Source organism: Pagrus pagrus (genome assembly GCF_965226575.1).
Source record: "Pagrus pagrus genome assembly, chromosome: 6".
Lineage (NCBI taxonomy): Eukaryota > Metazoa > Chordata > Actinopteri > Spariformes > Sparidae > Pagrus > Pagrus pagrus.
Window position 1 is genome coordinate 10,677,708 of NC_140190.1, and position 16,761 is coordinate 10,694,468.

The following is a 16,761-nucleotide window of genomic DNA, read 5'->3' on the forward strand; positions in this document are numbered from 1 at the left end:
AAAGTTAACAATCTTTAAAGACACTGATAGTTGCCATGGTAGGGTTTTCTGACGCAAGAAAAGAAACCTGTATTACAACTGTCTTACGGCTGTGTGTCATCACATTATCAAGATTATTCAACTTAAAGATGATATCATGTATATACTACCCAGCCCTAATACAGATACACTTTCATACAGAAAAACCCCTCAACTCATTTGAGAAAACATAACAGTTAATGCACATCTGCTACCTCACACACTACTTATCAGTTTAATCTCACTTTTGGTAGGTGGACTTGCATTTCTATAGTGAACACTTGCCACATTCACCAATTCACACACACATTCATACGCTGATGGCAGAGGCTGCCATGGAAGGTGCAAACTGCTCATCAGGAGCAATTTGGGGTTCAGTATCTTCAGTAACTCAAGGTTACTTTGACATGTAGCTGGGGGAGCCACAAGACGGCCCGCTCTATCTTCTGAACTACAGCCGCTTGCTTGCATGTGCTGACATGTGCTTTCTGTCTCTTGCTTTCTCTCTTACCCTTGGAGCCTTGGTGGAGCCTAGGAGTCGTTGACATGCCATTTAAATGTCAATAACATTAAATTAAATTTCATTCCCTTCAAAAACACTTGTTCACCAAAGCCAGGCAAAAGTCATAGCAGCATCCAAGCCATGTTTGACAAAAGCCATGTGAGATAACGTATGTTAGCTGCATTTTTCAACTACATTGAAAGTGTATTGGGCTGTGACAGCCATCCTGTGGCTCAACGGATGCAGTTTGCAAACTGACAAGGACTGCAGCTGCTTCTGTTCTATTGACATGCTACTTACGGTAAACGGCTGGTGTACACAAGATGTTGCATAGTCTTTGAATTACGCATTCTCTCTTTCTCACTCACACACGCACACGCACACACACACACACACACACACACACACACACCTACCTTTGGGGGAGGAAAGAGACAAACACCTCTCATTTAGCGATGAGGTCATACAAACAGAGCAGAGTTGCAAGATGTCGAGATTAACCCCCTTCAGTAAGTCTGACAACAGGCCACCTGTGACAGGAAATGAGGGAGGTCTGACAGAGGAGACCAACCCCAATGACTGGAGGTGGTGGAGTCGTGTCTGGTTAAAAGTGATGTATTAGCCGGATTGTATTACATCACCCTGGGTGATAGGGTCCAATGATATTTAATAACTCATAATCAATTAATATAAGATTTGAATAAGAAGTGACACTTTCAAATGTCATGTTGATGAAGGTTCTCAGTCATCCAGGCCATGGTAAATCGAGGTGCTGTATCTTGTTTTTTAAATGTCATGTATTTTTCATCAGAAGGCTGAAACATTTACCGTTAGGGTCAGCACAGCATTAGGATGCAGTCACATTATTTTATTGCAGAGCATCACATTCATCACTGGACACAAATATAACAGTGAAACAGCATCACTAACAGCACTGACCCCTACAGTTATACTTCTATTTGCACATTTCTGACCATAAAGCAGCTATCAACCTAATTGTTTTTATCTGTTTTCCTTTCTGTCACAGAATATACAATTATGAATTTATGGCATCTGTCTTGTATAATATTAAAACAGTGAATGTCTTACATAACAGTGAATGTTCCCTATGATTTTAATCATGCATTTTAAAGCACAGTCTATGTGTTTTATTAAATAGGCCTAAAAATAACTGCACTGTACTGTAATTTCCTCTGCTATTATTGCTGCCCATGTCTTTGTCCTGCTTTTACCGTAACTGACATGCCTTACATCACGGTTGTTGTTTAAAACTTGTTTCTTGATTCTTGATTTTAGGTTGCCAACTTTACACCTGGCCAGGGACTACAGATAACAACTAGCCAGTTGGCTAATTCTGGCATATTTACAGTGATGTGCATTAACATGCACTTTCCCAAGGAAATAAACTGGATAAATGAAACAAAGATAAAAAAAATAAAGGAAGTGAGTCCATTTGCCATGTGAATGTGGCTGTCTTGGGCAATAATGGATTATTCCAATATACACGCTAGCAAAATATTTCTATTGCACATTCAAAACAAATGCCACACACATAACACCTACATATTGAGAGTCCTAGGACATTTTGTTCGCTCATATGTGAAACTCTAGTGGGTAGATATAGCCCAATTTTAACGGTTAACAGTTGCAACATAAACCCACTGCCTGCTGCGAGTACTGAAAAGAGTATGTTGTTATGGAACAATCTCAGCCAACGTGTAAAAACTAGTGTCAGTTCACTTTTTCAGCTGATTTGCCGTCATTCTCAAATCATGATAATGCACAGTATTGTATTGACTTACTGGTTTCCAGATTGCATAGGGCAGTGTATGCTGTATCCAGCCTGCTGAGAGAAGGGTCCCCAAGAACCAGAGGAGGCGTATATTGAACTCTAAAACAAAACAAAATGAAAATCCATCATTTTACAAAGTAAGCATAAAAATATAACACTGAACATCTGAAGTGCTGTAGGGCATGTGCCAGTTTAATGTGTCAGTAAAAAACAGTTACTTGTATCAAACTTCATTGTTTTTAAATTGTTTGTTTTAAAATATAGTGAAAGATAATGCTACTACCGCCATGACACCAGTGCATTTTGTCAGGCACAATAGTAAAAACTATGCATGTGATCAAAGCCACAACTTCTGCAGACAACAGAACATATGTTGAATGTATGGTACAATGTGATTGTATACGCCCTTAAATGGTCAGTTTAGCCAAATAACAAGAAATATTTTCGCTACTTATCCCATGTGGAATTTTGACATGCAGATAGTTTCAGTTTTATGAGCTGAGGTTTATTGTGAAATTCTCTGGAAATTCTGTGAATAACCCCCCACAGTGAGTTTAATGGAATTTTATAGCGGTGATCAAAAACAACTGGGAAGATTTATTTAGAGATTACTTCCAACTAAAGCTAAAACTGTGTTTTTCAAAATGTTTTGAATACAGTGCCGATGCATAACATAATTTCCAAAGTCCAGATACCATGCCTAGATACACGAGGGATGTGTGGGGAAATATGGGTGACGTGAATCATTGATAATTGCACTCATCTATACAGGAACTGCAAATTATTCCTAATTCTGGAAATTAATACCACACGCAGGATGTGCGATAGCAGTGAAAGTGTAAAGCAAAGGGGCAATATTAGTAGCAGTACTAAAGTGGTACTTTAGAAATGTTATTTGACCTCTCAAAAAGTGAGCTAACAAAAAGAAAGCATTAAAAAAAATTTAATTGCATTTGTATACATAGTACAGGCACATGGACACGAACACAAGAACCCATGCAAATTAACTGAATATGCATATGGTGTCTAAAAAAATGCAAATACACTTGTAGAGCATACCTCCATATTAGAGGAGGCCACAGAGAACAAGCTGCTGTCCAGCTGAGGGCCTTCTGGATGCAGGTAGTTCTCCCCGTCCATGGCCAGTGCTGAGGGGAGGATGGGCATCAGACCACAGCGTCACACATGACCACCAGCTGATTTAGGCTACGCACCCTCCGACCACCACCTGTGTGCTGGCTGTGTCCGAGATAGTACTTCTAACAAAGGCAAAAGCTCTCCATGACCTGAGGAGGATGGCAGATGTGGATGGATAGAGAGACGAGGAAAAGAGACATTAGAAGAGCTACAAATAACTTTTCAAAGAAAACAGTGATCAATAACACATAAAAATTTTGGATACAGAATATAAATAAAACAGATAAAGAATAAAATAAAATGAGAACATATTTTTGACTGTTTGTTCGGTCGATATCATAATACGTCTTCCTTTCAAGGCTGCTTCTGTCACCACGCAAACTGAATTTACATCTTATTCAAACTGTAGTGTCAGTTCATATTTATTGAGTGGCAGCCCTCATTAGCTGGTTGTCATCTGACATCACTGAAGGTTCAGCGAGGACCAATTAAAATCAAGGCAGGAGGTCCACAACAGAGCGAGCAGGTCTATTGGAAGAGACAGCGACTGATTATAAAGTTTTAGTGGTATCTGACATAATACTCAGTTTTTGACTGGTACAACTTGCTCCATGTTGGCACAGATCAATTTACTTTGTGTTATTTTATACAATGAAAAACTAGACTAAATATTGATACATTTAAATGGCCGGTGTGTGTGTGTGTTATACAGCTCAAGCCGGACACGTCTGATATAATGACAGGTAAGACAGGCTCAACCAGACTGTCTGAACACAGGCAGAAGGCTTCCTGCAATGCTAATAAGCTACCCATTCCTATCTGTCTTATTCCTTCTCATACACACACACATATACACACATATATATAAATTATATTATAGAAATTTAAATTTATGTAAAAGCAGGTTGCACTAGTGTTTACAAATATGATGATTTTTGCACCAGCGGGGTACTCCTGTTTTTGACGTCCACATTGCAGATTTCCCTCTTTCATGTGTCTGAATAAATTAGACACGCTACCCAAAAACTAGGAAACTGACCACAGTGACCTACTTTCTTCTGATATGGTTTCACACAGACACCAAACAAGTCTGAGTAAAAGGCTGGCAGCTTGTGCTTCTGCTGCTTTACACTCAGGTTTTATGACAAATCTGAAATAATGTGTATGAAGTCAGATTTAGCTGACTATCAATATCCAGTTTACGTGTACTTAGACAATAGATCTGCTTCTCTGGGGTTATATGGGAACACAAATTGTAAACTACTGATTCCAAACGCATTATGTGAGCAAAAATAAATTATATGTTGCTTCCAGGCTGAAAGCTTAACAAATATCCCACAAATCTGACTAGTTTGGGTGCTCAATTATTCCAAACTCTCAGCACTCCACAATGCGAGTCTGTGTAGTGTCAGCAACACTCCCTTGCCCCAAACTAATCAAACTGTTACCTTCCTTTCCAGTTTGCCACCCAATCTTGAACAGGCCAGACGTGTTCACTGGGGACAAAGCTGAGGTAATAAATCCTAATAGAGTTTATGAGGGTCTAAATAAGAGTGCCTTTGTGTGTCTGAGTGTGTGTGTGTGTGTGTGAGACAGAGACCTGACCCAACATATTCACCACTCGCATAGCCAATACACACAAAGAGAGGCCATTTTATCTTCAGGCTGCTGATGTGATACTGTCTGGATAAGGGTGAAGCAAATGTGGGGAAGCCGCAGAGAACCAACTGCCAAACTTTCTTGGCCAAAGGATATTAGATATTTTCTGAATATGTATTGAAACCTTCCAGCCTCTGAGGTCCAGATGAAGGCAGGGACAGGAAAGCGAAGCAGCTTGGGGCAGTTGGGGAGTGTGTCCTGAGAGCCTTGTGAGGCCTCTTTTGGTGTTGCAGAATTGTGCTCAATGCAACACCCTAAGGACGCAGAAAGCTTGGACGCATCAAACGTTCTTATGCATCCTGCCAGTTCATCTGGGTCAAAGGTCTTGGAATATTTCCTACACATCTTTCAGCCCAACACGCAGGTCTAATGCACATTTGTATTCAATCTAAATGGGTCATCATGCAGTATCTGACCTGGGTTCATACCTCCTTTAAATCTGGGATGTAACACTGTTCAACATTTAGGCAATGGGCTAACCAACTGCTATAAAAACAGTGAGAGGAAGAGAAAGCAAGCACGTAATGGATGAGCAAGACAGAGAAACTAAACTGAAACCTAATTTTTAGTTTATTGAGTGTAATTCAGTGTTATTCCATTGAATTCTGTGGTTCTGAAGTGATGTGTATGAAACTATAGTTGTAGACTCAAGTCTCTGAATGATTTCATCCAGGGATAATTTTGTAGTTTGTCATAGACACATTTCCAGTATTAAAGAGCTATTTGAGGAACTTGAAATCAGCAATATATTGGTGTATATCAGCTATAAAAGTACATTCCTCAGCCAGAAAATCTGAACAGCTGAAAATACTCTCAGCTCTCATGATTAGCCTTAGCAGGCATGTTCTCCCATCACCCTCTTCAGCCTACCAGCACTGCACTCATTGCTTAACAAGAAAATCCTCCCCAATGTATTACCATACTGCCCTATCCCCCGCTCCCCCTACTACCCATACAGCGCTTGTCACTGTCTCTTAGCAACAGAGAAATGTCTGTCTTTTGCTGTCCCCTGTTCTCTAACCCCCACCCCTCTGGCCAGCCTCTGAGGATAATCGATACTGATCATTGTAAGAGTGGTCCCAGATATCTCCTTCCTGTAAGGCCTCTCATTACCGGAAAACAACAAAACCCCCTGCTACTCCTAACCACTGTGGGAAGGAAGAGGGAGGTGAGTAAGAAAAGCTATCAGTAGGGAGAAGAGGGTTGGAGATATGGGGGAAAGAAAACAAAATAAAGAACAAAACACGCCTACAGCAGCACACGGGACACAAGGACTTCATTCATCATAGAGCAGCACACACATAAGTCATTTTTATAACCCTGCTTGGTTATTTAAAGACGTGTTTACATTGTCAATACCTGGATTTATAGTCTGTACTAATACTAAGAAACTAAATGTGCATTTCCTATATACTGGAGACGGTAGGGCAATTATAAAATACCAGAGAAAGAAAAAAGAAGGACAGAAAGAAAGAAAGAAAGAAAGAGACTGGTTTGCTGTGCAATCTGTTAAATCTGTTAATTACTTCAAAGGTTACTGCTTTTTTTACAGCCCCCTCCCATGTGCGTCTCCCTCCATCTCTTTCTCGGTGGGTGGCCTGGTGCAAGAGCTCACGGCAAGAGAGATTAGGCCATTTCATTGGCTGTGCTTGTAAAACCTTTCAAAATTCAAACAAGTGTTGCATATACCAAATGCTGAACAAGCCGAAATACACAAACTGATTAGTCTGTGCAGAAGGACTGCAAACATGGAGATTTAGTCACGTTATGGATACAGTATATCCAGTGACGTGACCGCATTTTAGACCAGTTGGTTCCATTTTGCTGCATGAGTCACTGTGCCTGTCTGTCAGCCAGACAGAGGCAGCATGCCTCTGTCACTTCAAAAGCACAAGATGTGTGTTAACTATGTGTGTACTAAGTTACAGCAGCCAACATTTGCTTGCAAATACGTCAGGTGGGATCTAAAAGCAGTCTGTGGCAGGAAGAACTGTCTGATTGTGTGCCGGTGCCCTTTGTAAGTATCAGTGGCCAGAGCACATGGGGATCATCCAGGCAAGTGTGACTTCCTTAAGCTGCTAAGTCACGATTAACGCTCACGAGGAGAACAACCACCCTGCCTGGCGCGTGTGCCATCACACTCACAAATGCACTCTCACATGTGGAGTGTTGATATACAATCATATTTCCACATACAACTGAATTATTTGTGTGTATGTGTGCATGTAATAGATTAAGGCTATATATCATGACATGTACAGGAGTTAATTAACTCTTGTGGGCATTTCGGTGATAAAGTCATAAAACACATGCATGCTAAAAGGAAATATATGAGCGGGGGAAAATTAATTTTTGTTTGTTTGTCAGAACGGGAGCATGGTCATAGTCCTACTTTCTTTTCTGTCCCCACAATAAGTCCCCACGTTTCCTTCCTGCACACAGTATCCAGGGCCCAAAATTGGTAGATTTTATTTATTTCCCAGCCAAAAAACAATAGTAATCTACTGAGTGGCTGGTACAACTTCAATATTCATTAACCATTTGACTGCTGGAAGAAAAAAGTTAATTTTTCACCCTGATATCAGAGTAGAGGGCAAGTGTTTTCGGTTTTGTGGTATCGCAGAACAATAGGGGGTTTACTCGTTGAACCTCATCACCTCTCACATGCACGCCTTCACTTCCAGTCACACTCATCTCATCGCATTTCTAAATCCTTCTTAAGGTACTGAGAAAATCCTTCAACACAGCGCATGGCTTCATCTTCATTAACCACAATCTCAAAATCAGCTCAATGTGGCATGCAAGGCAACTACAATGTATGAATTTTAGCACCATTTCTTAATTCTATTGTAGCAAATGCGGCTGTTTGAACTGCCTGCATGACAGTTTGCACTCAGTTGAGTCTGACTTCATGATAAGTCTGTAAAGGCCAAGAGCTCATAGTAACAGAGCTGCACTTCAGTATACACACGTGTACAGTAAGGGTGCATGCATAGTATAGAGAAGTTTCTCATGTGACAGCCCTCTGTTGGCATCAGTCACTCTCGCAATGTAGTCTGCATTTGTCTTCACCGCTAACAAGCCGGCTGACGACAATCATTCAATCCAAAGCACAACACTTACTCATCACCAATCTGAGTCCATCAGCATCACCGGTAATCAGGTTATAAATGATCAGTGCCCAGCTGCCCTCCACCAGAGCAGCAAGGGGGCAGTTAGTTGGTTATGATTGCAGAGACTGGCTGGATTCATTAGCTACAGTGATGAAATATTCATAAAAGGAACAAGTTACTTCCCAGGGAAACACTGGGCTTCGTCATTCAAAACTGCCTACATTATTAATTGGCACCTTTTTCAACACAAAAGGCCTTTACTTGTGCACATGAACACACACATACACACACACACACACACACACACACACACACACACACACACACACACACACAGATGCATGTGCATGCCGCATAGCCTTAAATACATAAATAGAAGGACAAAGACATTAGCCACCAATCCGTTCCTGTTCCTCTGCCCCCAAACAGAATTTCCATTCAGTATTACAGACACTGCCATAAAGGGGCTGCGAACAGCCCGGTGAGCGGGTAGGACAATGATCGAATGACTGTGTAACCAAATCTGGTGTCTTATCAAAAGCCGGGAAATGGAAACAAATTGGGTTTTAAGAGCCTGTTGTTATTGCATTTCGTCCCTTCAAATATTTATCAAAGAGGCTCTCTGGACTGGGACAGGACACGGGAGCACACTAAACAAACCAGGGGCTGTTTGAATGATTCAGTCTGACCGAAACGCAGGTTCAAAGATTTAGCTACTTACAAAGGGATAACGATTTATCTTAATTAGATTCTCATCAACCAGCTCCGAGTGGCTATTCAGCACCATTTTGCCATGATGATGAATATCTTTGTGCCCACAAACACCAGCTGAATGAGACATTAAAGTGATTTATCCATAAAGGGGGATCTTAATCGAGCTCTCGTGGCTCAGAGGATGCCTTTGTTGTGGTAAATAAAGAAAGAGATGGGGAGAGGCCCGGGGAGCAAAGAGGAAAGAAAGGTGAAGTCTGACAATGAAGTTCACAGCAGAGTGGTGCAAAGAGCAGACAAGTAGAAAAGCATCATAAACAATGGTTTGCAGTGGCTTGATGACACTCATTTAGGAGCAAATCCCTCTACTTCCACCGCCACCACCAGCACCCACCAGAAATAGATCAAAGACTCACTAGATCAGAGAGGGAATGATCCACTTAGCTGCCTCTTTGCCCCGTTTTCCTCTGTCATCTATTTTCCTCAGACGAGACACATGCTAGTTGTGTGTAGCTCTCAAACCTTTATGGCTCTGGTTCAACTAGTTAGGTGGTGAGAAAAGCTTATTTTAACTCATGATAATTTGTATATCTGAGAAGGCTGGACAAAAAAACATTAAAACTGCTAGGTACACTAATTGCGCAATTTTAATTTGTGTCATATTCACAAAACAATGTTCGCTGCTGTTTGGAAATGCTACTGTTCGGTCAAAGAAAGCAACAAAAGTACCAACATAAAAAACTTTTGGCAGAGTCTTGTAAAAATGTATATAATATTTCAAATTACTTATAATTAGTCAGAAATAATGAATAGAAAACTGACAAAATATGCATTAAATGTATAACCATGAGCCCAAAAATAAGAGTGTTCCTCCATTCCCTCTTTAAGCTTTATCTCTTTGCATCAGATGCTTCCCACTGTTAGTAGGCTAACAGTTGTTTAACTATAGAATACTTATATTAGCGGTGGGAATCTCTACGTTAGGGTTGCAGCAATATACCGATTTCAAGGTAAAAGATATATAAATGAATTTCTGCACATGTTCAACTATCCTCACCAGAACTCTACTCTACTAGAAGTAGCCTAGCCTGGAACGAAAACTTGAGAATCATTAACGTCTGTTATGTTTCACTATCCGATTGGTTCAGTCTGTTCTCACAAATGGTGACTGGCAATCGTGATGTGGAGAATTGGGTTTTAAATTTCTGATTACTAACTTTTGTGCATCTAGACATGATTTTTGCCATGTAACTAAGAATCAACTTTTTTCTTCCACCCTAAACTCATTCTCAAAACATCTCCTCCATCATGTCTCTCACCCTCTTACTCAATACTCTCTCCATCACTGACTCCATGTTCTGTCACTGATATTTTCTATTACTCCATTTCCATCACAAAGCCTCTTTCTTCTTTATAGTGATAGCCTGCTGTTTTCCTTTAACCATCACAATCCCTCTCTTGCCATATGCAAGCAAACTATACAGTATGTCGCCATGTCCCCATTTTCCTTATGTTCATTCTCCTTCTCACTCCCTCCTGGGAGAGCAAGCCGGTGGCGCTGGATGTTGCCTCTCACCCAGTCTGACCCTCAGAAGGATCCTGCTGCTGATTGGAGGCAGCTGGGTCCCTGTCTCTAAATCTCCTGCAACTACCCACCCCTCTCAGTCATGGTTATTCAGAGAGTCAGTCATAACACGAGGCTAAAGCTATCAGATGCACATTTCACAAGCAGACAGCATAGCACAGTGAGGTAAAATCTCGACTGTTGACCTGGAGGGCATGACACAAGAAAGGTCTGGAACATGCACAATTCAGGGTGGTTGTGATCTTACAAAGAGCAAACCTACTTCTTAGAAATCTAAATAACCAAATAATCAGAATGTTCTTTCCTGTGCTGAAAAAACACGAGAAGGATGAAATTCTGTAAGAGAGGTTGATAATATAAGTGTTTCAGTTTTCTGAACTCTGCCCTACCACTGATCAAATCCAGACAGTACTCTGCTCCACTCAGATTGACCTCACTTTTTCTGGCAAGCGTGAGAATATTGCAACACATGCACAGCGTCAGGGAGCCCTGTCCGTCTGTCTGTGCCACTTTGCTGTGCTAACTTCAGTTCAGTTCATCTGTCTGGTATTGACTGAGGCTGCCATCGTACTCTTGAACAATAACACCACTGCAAGCCAGTAAACCATGCAGAAAATTAGTCAGACGGGCACGATTCATTCTTGAAAAATTATGCAAAAGTGGTTAAATGCAAGACAAAACAAAAGGGGTTGAAAGCCCAATAAGTGTAGCCTAAATAAAGAAAATCAGTAAAAGAACTTTACAAACAACACAGTGCCCACTAGATGACAGGATAAGTGCCAGGCGAAATTTCAGGATCTGCTTGATAACTTGAGTAAAAAAGGAAGAAAAGAAAATGAATCCAATTTGACAATGATATTGAAATTAATTGAACCATTCTTTAAGGACACGGGTGAGTTGAGATGGGTAGATAAACCCAGCTGCCAATAGTACAAATATATTTAAGAGAGGAGAATCAGATCAAATGACACTGAACTGACTGGGACAAGCTGCGGCTGACTAATACAGGCAGACTGATTTTTTGTGACAAACAAGATTTTTACACATTTAAAGTAAATATCCTGTGGATCAATTCATAGGCTGTCGTTTAGAAAACAAGAATGATTTTTTTTTTTTTTACAATTCACCACACCATAGGCCTTAAACAGATATGATACTTATCATAAGCGAGTGTGCAAGCGGCCTCGAGAGTTCATGTGATATAAATTTAGTGAACAGAGGATGCACACAAGGCTCTGTGACATCCACATGCCAAGAATAAGTACAATAGCTACATACTGCCAATATGTTACAAGAAGTTAAGGAATGTGCATGTGTGGAATGTGTCCTCCATTGGACTCCAAAAAGCAGTATAAGCAGAACTACTTCCCATCCACAGCTGTCAGTGTATGCGTCTGTTTGGAAAATTGATCAGTCCCAGTAATCATGAATCTAATCGCATTATTTTTTCAAAAATAATGGCAATATGATTATTTTGCCAAATTGTGTAGCCCTAATCAAAATGTATCCTTTAATATATACAATCTAATACTGATTATGTCTTTGTCCTTACTAATGTCCTGTGTCCACGTTTTTGTCTGCACTTATGCTGTTTTGTCTGTGCTTATATGCTTATGGCTTTTATCTGTACCGATATGCTACGTGAAAAATTGTTCTCGTATGTGTTATGTTTTCATATGACCGCTTTCATGGTCTGGAATAGTGGTGATTATTTTACTTGTTTGTGCTTATGTGTTTGATTTTTAATGGCATCAACCTGCCAGGGACAGCGGTTGAAAATTAGCCTGTATGGCTAAGTCTAGCACATTTACATGATAGACTCTGGTGCTCATGTTAATTAATGTGCATTGTCCCTTTTTTAACTAAACATTAAAAAGTATGTACAAATATCACAAATACATGTATATTCAACGCAGGCCAAACATCAGGGGAGAAGGGTCCCATTTAAATAAAGGAATTCTGATTCTGATTTCCACTGATTTATATCAGCAACCCATCATCTGATCAGGGAGGTCATCAAGTCTGCTATAGGAATATCATGCAGACAGTGCAGCCCTGTCTTAGGCTACATAAGTTGACCACGAGTGTCTATGTGTATAATGTGGAATATACAGTATGATGACTCAACTACATATAACAAATAACTGTTTGTTCTTCCCTTCCCTATTTCTGTGGCTGGTAATATGTAAAGTCAAGCTGATAACTGAAACAAAGGCAAACACGGTATTCAGCCATCCATCAATGTGGACAGTATACTTCTCTGCTATTTCCTTCCTGGATGAGTCCCATTTTGAAATCACTGTTTGCTTTTCTAAGAAGGATGTTGACACACTTTTTCCACAGAAAACCATAAGGCAAAGCTGTGAGGAATTCCAGAGTGTACCATGCTCTCCTGCATTTCAGTCATCTCCTACAGAGCTCTTATGTGGCTTGGGAAAGATCCACATAGCCTCCAGGTCTGGATACTAGTTGGGACATGGGATACTCAGACAGCCCATTGTAAATGACCTGTTTGTTTCTAGTAACAGTGTAGAATGTGAACAATATGGCCAAATGCCCCCAACACAACTGTCACTTGTTCTTTCACTCTCTTCTGACCAAACATCCACGTTATGTTTAAAACATGAACTATTATCTAATGAAGTCCAGAGTCCGGGAAAGCAGGAACTGAATCAAACATATTACCTAGCCCGGGTTCCCCTCCTCCACTCCACATTTTTCACTCTCACTCTAATCAGCCCATGGGCCATAAATGAGATTTATCACTGGCACCAATTGGGGAGGGGAGAAAAAAAGGGCTAGCAAAGAGAGCAGAGGGCATGAGCCACAGTTGAGATGTTGATCACTAAATGCTGTTTGCGTTCACTCCACCAGTGACCAATTCAAAAACTAATACCCAAAAAGACAAAGTATGCCTTTTTTGGGGGGGTGATAATTATCTGAATGCATTCACAAAACCTCAAAATGATATTATGAGAATGGACATTTCGGAGGACATGTCTTTCCACTTTTCAAACATATCTGACCAACTTGCTAATCCTGCTTTTTGGACACACCCCCATCTCCTCTGTGTATCATCTTTACAGTTCCTGTAGGCTCTAAGCACAGTATCAACAGATCTGGTGTGTTGTGGCCCTCAGAGTCCCTGCAGGGCAGACATGCATCAATTGTCTGACACAGTGGGAAATGAGAAAAGGGGGAGCTGTGCAGCCCAAACATGAAGCTAACAACCAAGTAAAGAAGCAGTGAATTGTGGTTTTTGGCCTGTTTTTCTAATTGACAAACAGATAATTTAACAGCCAGACTGTGGGTAATAAAGCCTGTATTGGGAGAGACAGAAGGAAGCTGGCTGAAAGAAGGGATTTGACAGCAGATGAAACCAAGGCCATTGACCATGTCACTGGGGTTAACGGCACCGGTACTGTGCATGTTATTCACTTTACAGCTACCAAACAGCACCCATCAACAAGGAGTGGATGACATAATTAGAAAAATAGCCAGCCACCATAGCAACCTACTATGTCAAGGCTTGCGTGTGAGGCCTGACTAGCTTTGGCTGCAGGCATCGGACACACTGGAAACTAAAGAGCGAAAATTGCAGGAAAGAAAAAGAACTAGAGGGGACAGCTTCATGAGAGCTATTTTCATTTCCTCCTGATCCCTCCTCCTGTTTTCTGAGTCACCCCAAACATCCCAGTAGGTTTGGTTTCTGTCACATATTAAACAATCATTCTAGGTCATATAATTATTTTTATCTTAAAATATAGAAACTGTGACTGGTGTCAAGTAACGGCAGTCACATGTTTACTCTTACCACATATTTAATGATGGTCACATCATAGTGGTACAGTGGCATAGTGCAGGGTTCACTATTACATAGTTGGACCACTAATCTTTGTGTACGCATTTAATTCACACACAGCTCCAACCCTGTAAAATTAAAGTAAATTATTTGGGGATACATACACGTATTACATATAATGCTCACCAAATGTACACCATACCCGGTCAAAGTTTATAATTACTAAGAATGACTACAGCTACTACATTGTAATTACCCTTTCCCATCTCATTTAGGAATGTAACCATAATAGATGACAGGCACAAACTTGGGCTACATCTCCGAAAAGCTTCGATGAAAACATTATTTATTCCCAACTTAACTCGCAGTGACCTGAGATCATACTGAAAGATATCATTCGCTTTCAGTTTTAGCTATCACTTTATCGCGTAATCATGTTAATGCATTAAAATAAATAGCATATATGTGTTCAGTCGTGAAGTTTGTGTAACGTCTTCATATATTCAATTAAGTAGTACGCCGAAATGAGGTTTTCTTCGAAGAAAGGTAAGGTACGGAGGCACAGTGGTCACCGCTAAGCACAAAGGAAGGCAGCCAAAGCTATTACACTGTTACTGCCACTACTGTTAGCTTGCCGGACGACAGACGATTTACATTTAACAAGCGCTAGCAAGAAAGCCGACGTTGGCCCCAAAGCATTTCTGATTTATCCACTCCAGTGTCTCGGTCAGCAATCACGACCGGCAAAATATAGCAAGATCTCACTTAAGATCGTTAAAACAAGGTATACTTCGCATAGCTAATTGTGCTAGCTCGGTTAGCATAGCCCCTGGACGTTTTCTCACTTTGGGTATGTTCGATTTGTACATTGCCTGCGTATGTTGACGGAATAAAGTAGCTGTGTAGTTTGTTGAAGAGAATCTTCGATCATTTTCTGACTCTATGACCAAAAGTTTTATTTGTTTGGAAAGCACACAAAGAGGCATGTTACTCTTTCACGGGTAACGTTAGCATGGAAATGTTTGATGGGCCACATTACTTGCTGGTTAGCTGATATCAAAGGAATAGCTTATTACTAAGTAACTAGCTAGCTTTGTTAGCTGCTAGCCTTACTTGACGGTGGCGTAGTAATGCGGATACCAATAACACCACGTCTGTTTTTGTTTGCTACAGCTAACATAACACATCCCTCGGCCTCAACTCATTTAGTGTTTACCGATAACGTCTCCTATGATAACGTTTAACTCAAGGCAGGCGCTTAAGAACCGGCGTAGCCCGTCGTTAAAAACGTGCGCGCCTAGGAGAGGCTGCCCTGAACGCATCTTGTTATAAGGCAACTGCCGATGTGTCGCTAGCCTTTTCACAATATCCTCGAAATACACTTACCGTGAACGTGTTTCTTATTCTCAATCCAAACCCCGCGCAAACAGGCTGCTTTTGAACGAAGACTCGCGTCAAAGTAACAGATATGAGGAATTTTATCCAACTTATTCTTCTTCTAGTTGTTTTCTCCACTTCCTGATTGAGACGGTGCCATTTTGAATAGCGAAAAAATATTTCCGCCGCTGTCGTCACACGCACTGCCGCTTGGTGATCGCGAGCAGAAAACAGCCCGGCCATAAATAGACCGTCACAGTGATGCGTGGCCCACCTGAACCAGCGCTGCAGGTTAGAATAGATACATGATGATGACGATGATGATGGCAGATGAGACACGAAATCAACACTTTACAGCTGAGTTACTGGCATTAATGTCAACATGACATATTAATAACCAGACAATAACAATATGCTTAGAAAAAACACTTGGTCAGATGTATTGTAATCTGCCTGGAAAAGTTTAGATTTACTATTTGACATTTTTATAAGATGACATTTTATATCCAAAAAGACAAACATGTTGATTTAACTCTTAACACTTTATTAGATGTAATGTTATTCGCCTTGAAAAGTTTAGATTTACTATTTGACATTTTTATCAAAAAAAGACAAAAATATTGATTTAACTCTATTTACAAATCAAAATAGGCAAATACAGCCTGTAATACAAAAACACGTTGCTCAAGGAAGGAGGTCTATAAATAAATGTTTCTTTTAATTTCTTCTAATCTAATATATATATTAGTACTACTTCTTTATAGAGCACCAAAGGCGGCAACACACAAGTCAAATTGGCAAATTGGCATTGAAAGTCTTTATAACATTTTTTTTTTAGTTGTAAATTGCTTAAGATAAACGTTTTGTTCAGAAGATGTGGTGTAATTATAATTCAACTTTCCAAAAATAACCTATCGTCAGATTCACGGATAACTAAAACCTTAATTTTCATTAAAGAGGCACTATGTGGTTTTGGAGAATCAAACTCAGGATTTTAATATTTACAATATGAATGAAGTAATTATACAAACTCAGAAATACTAATTTTTCCATGACCGATTAAAC

The 16,761-nt window shown here is 40.3% G+C and overlaps 1 protein-coding gene across 2 annotated transcripts in view; it reads right to left on the reverse strand.

Annotated features, from left to right (window-relative positions):
- The window catches only part of sbno2b (strawberry notch homolog 2b), a 59,475-nt gene extending 43,558 nt beyond the window's left edge, over positions 1–15,917 (reverse strand). The window contains exons 1-3 of one of the 2 annotated variants that reach the window (XM_084354552.1): positions 15,706–15,917; positions 3,372–3,598; positions 2,323–2,411 (exon numbers count right to left, since the gene is read on the reverse strand). In XM_084354552.1, the coding sequence (XP_084210678.1) occupies positions 2,323–2,411; positions 3,372–3,479 (197 nt within the window). In that variant the 5' untranslated portion in view covers positions 3,480–3,598; positions 15,706–15,917. The remainder of the gene's footprint in view (positions 1–2,322; positions 2,412–3,371; positions 3,599–15,705) is intronic. The other variant, XM_084354551.1, reaches the window with a different exon arrangement.
- Positions 15,918–16,761: the final 844 nt, after the last annotated feature.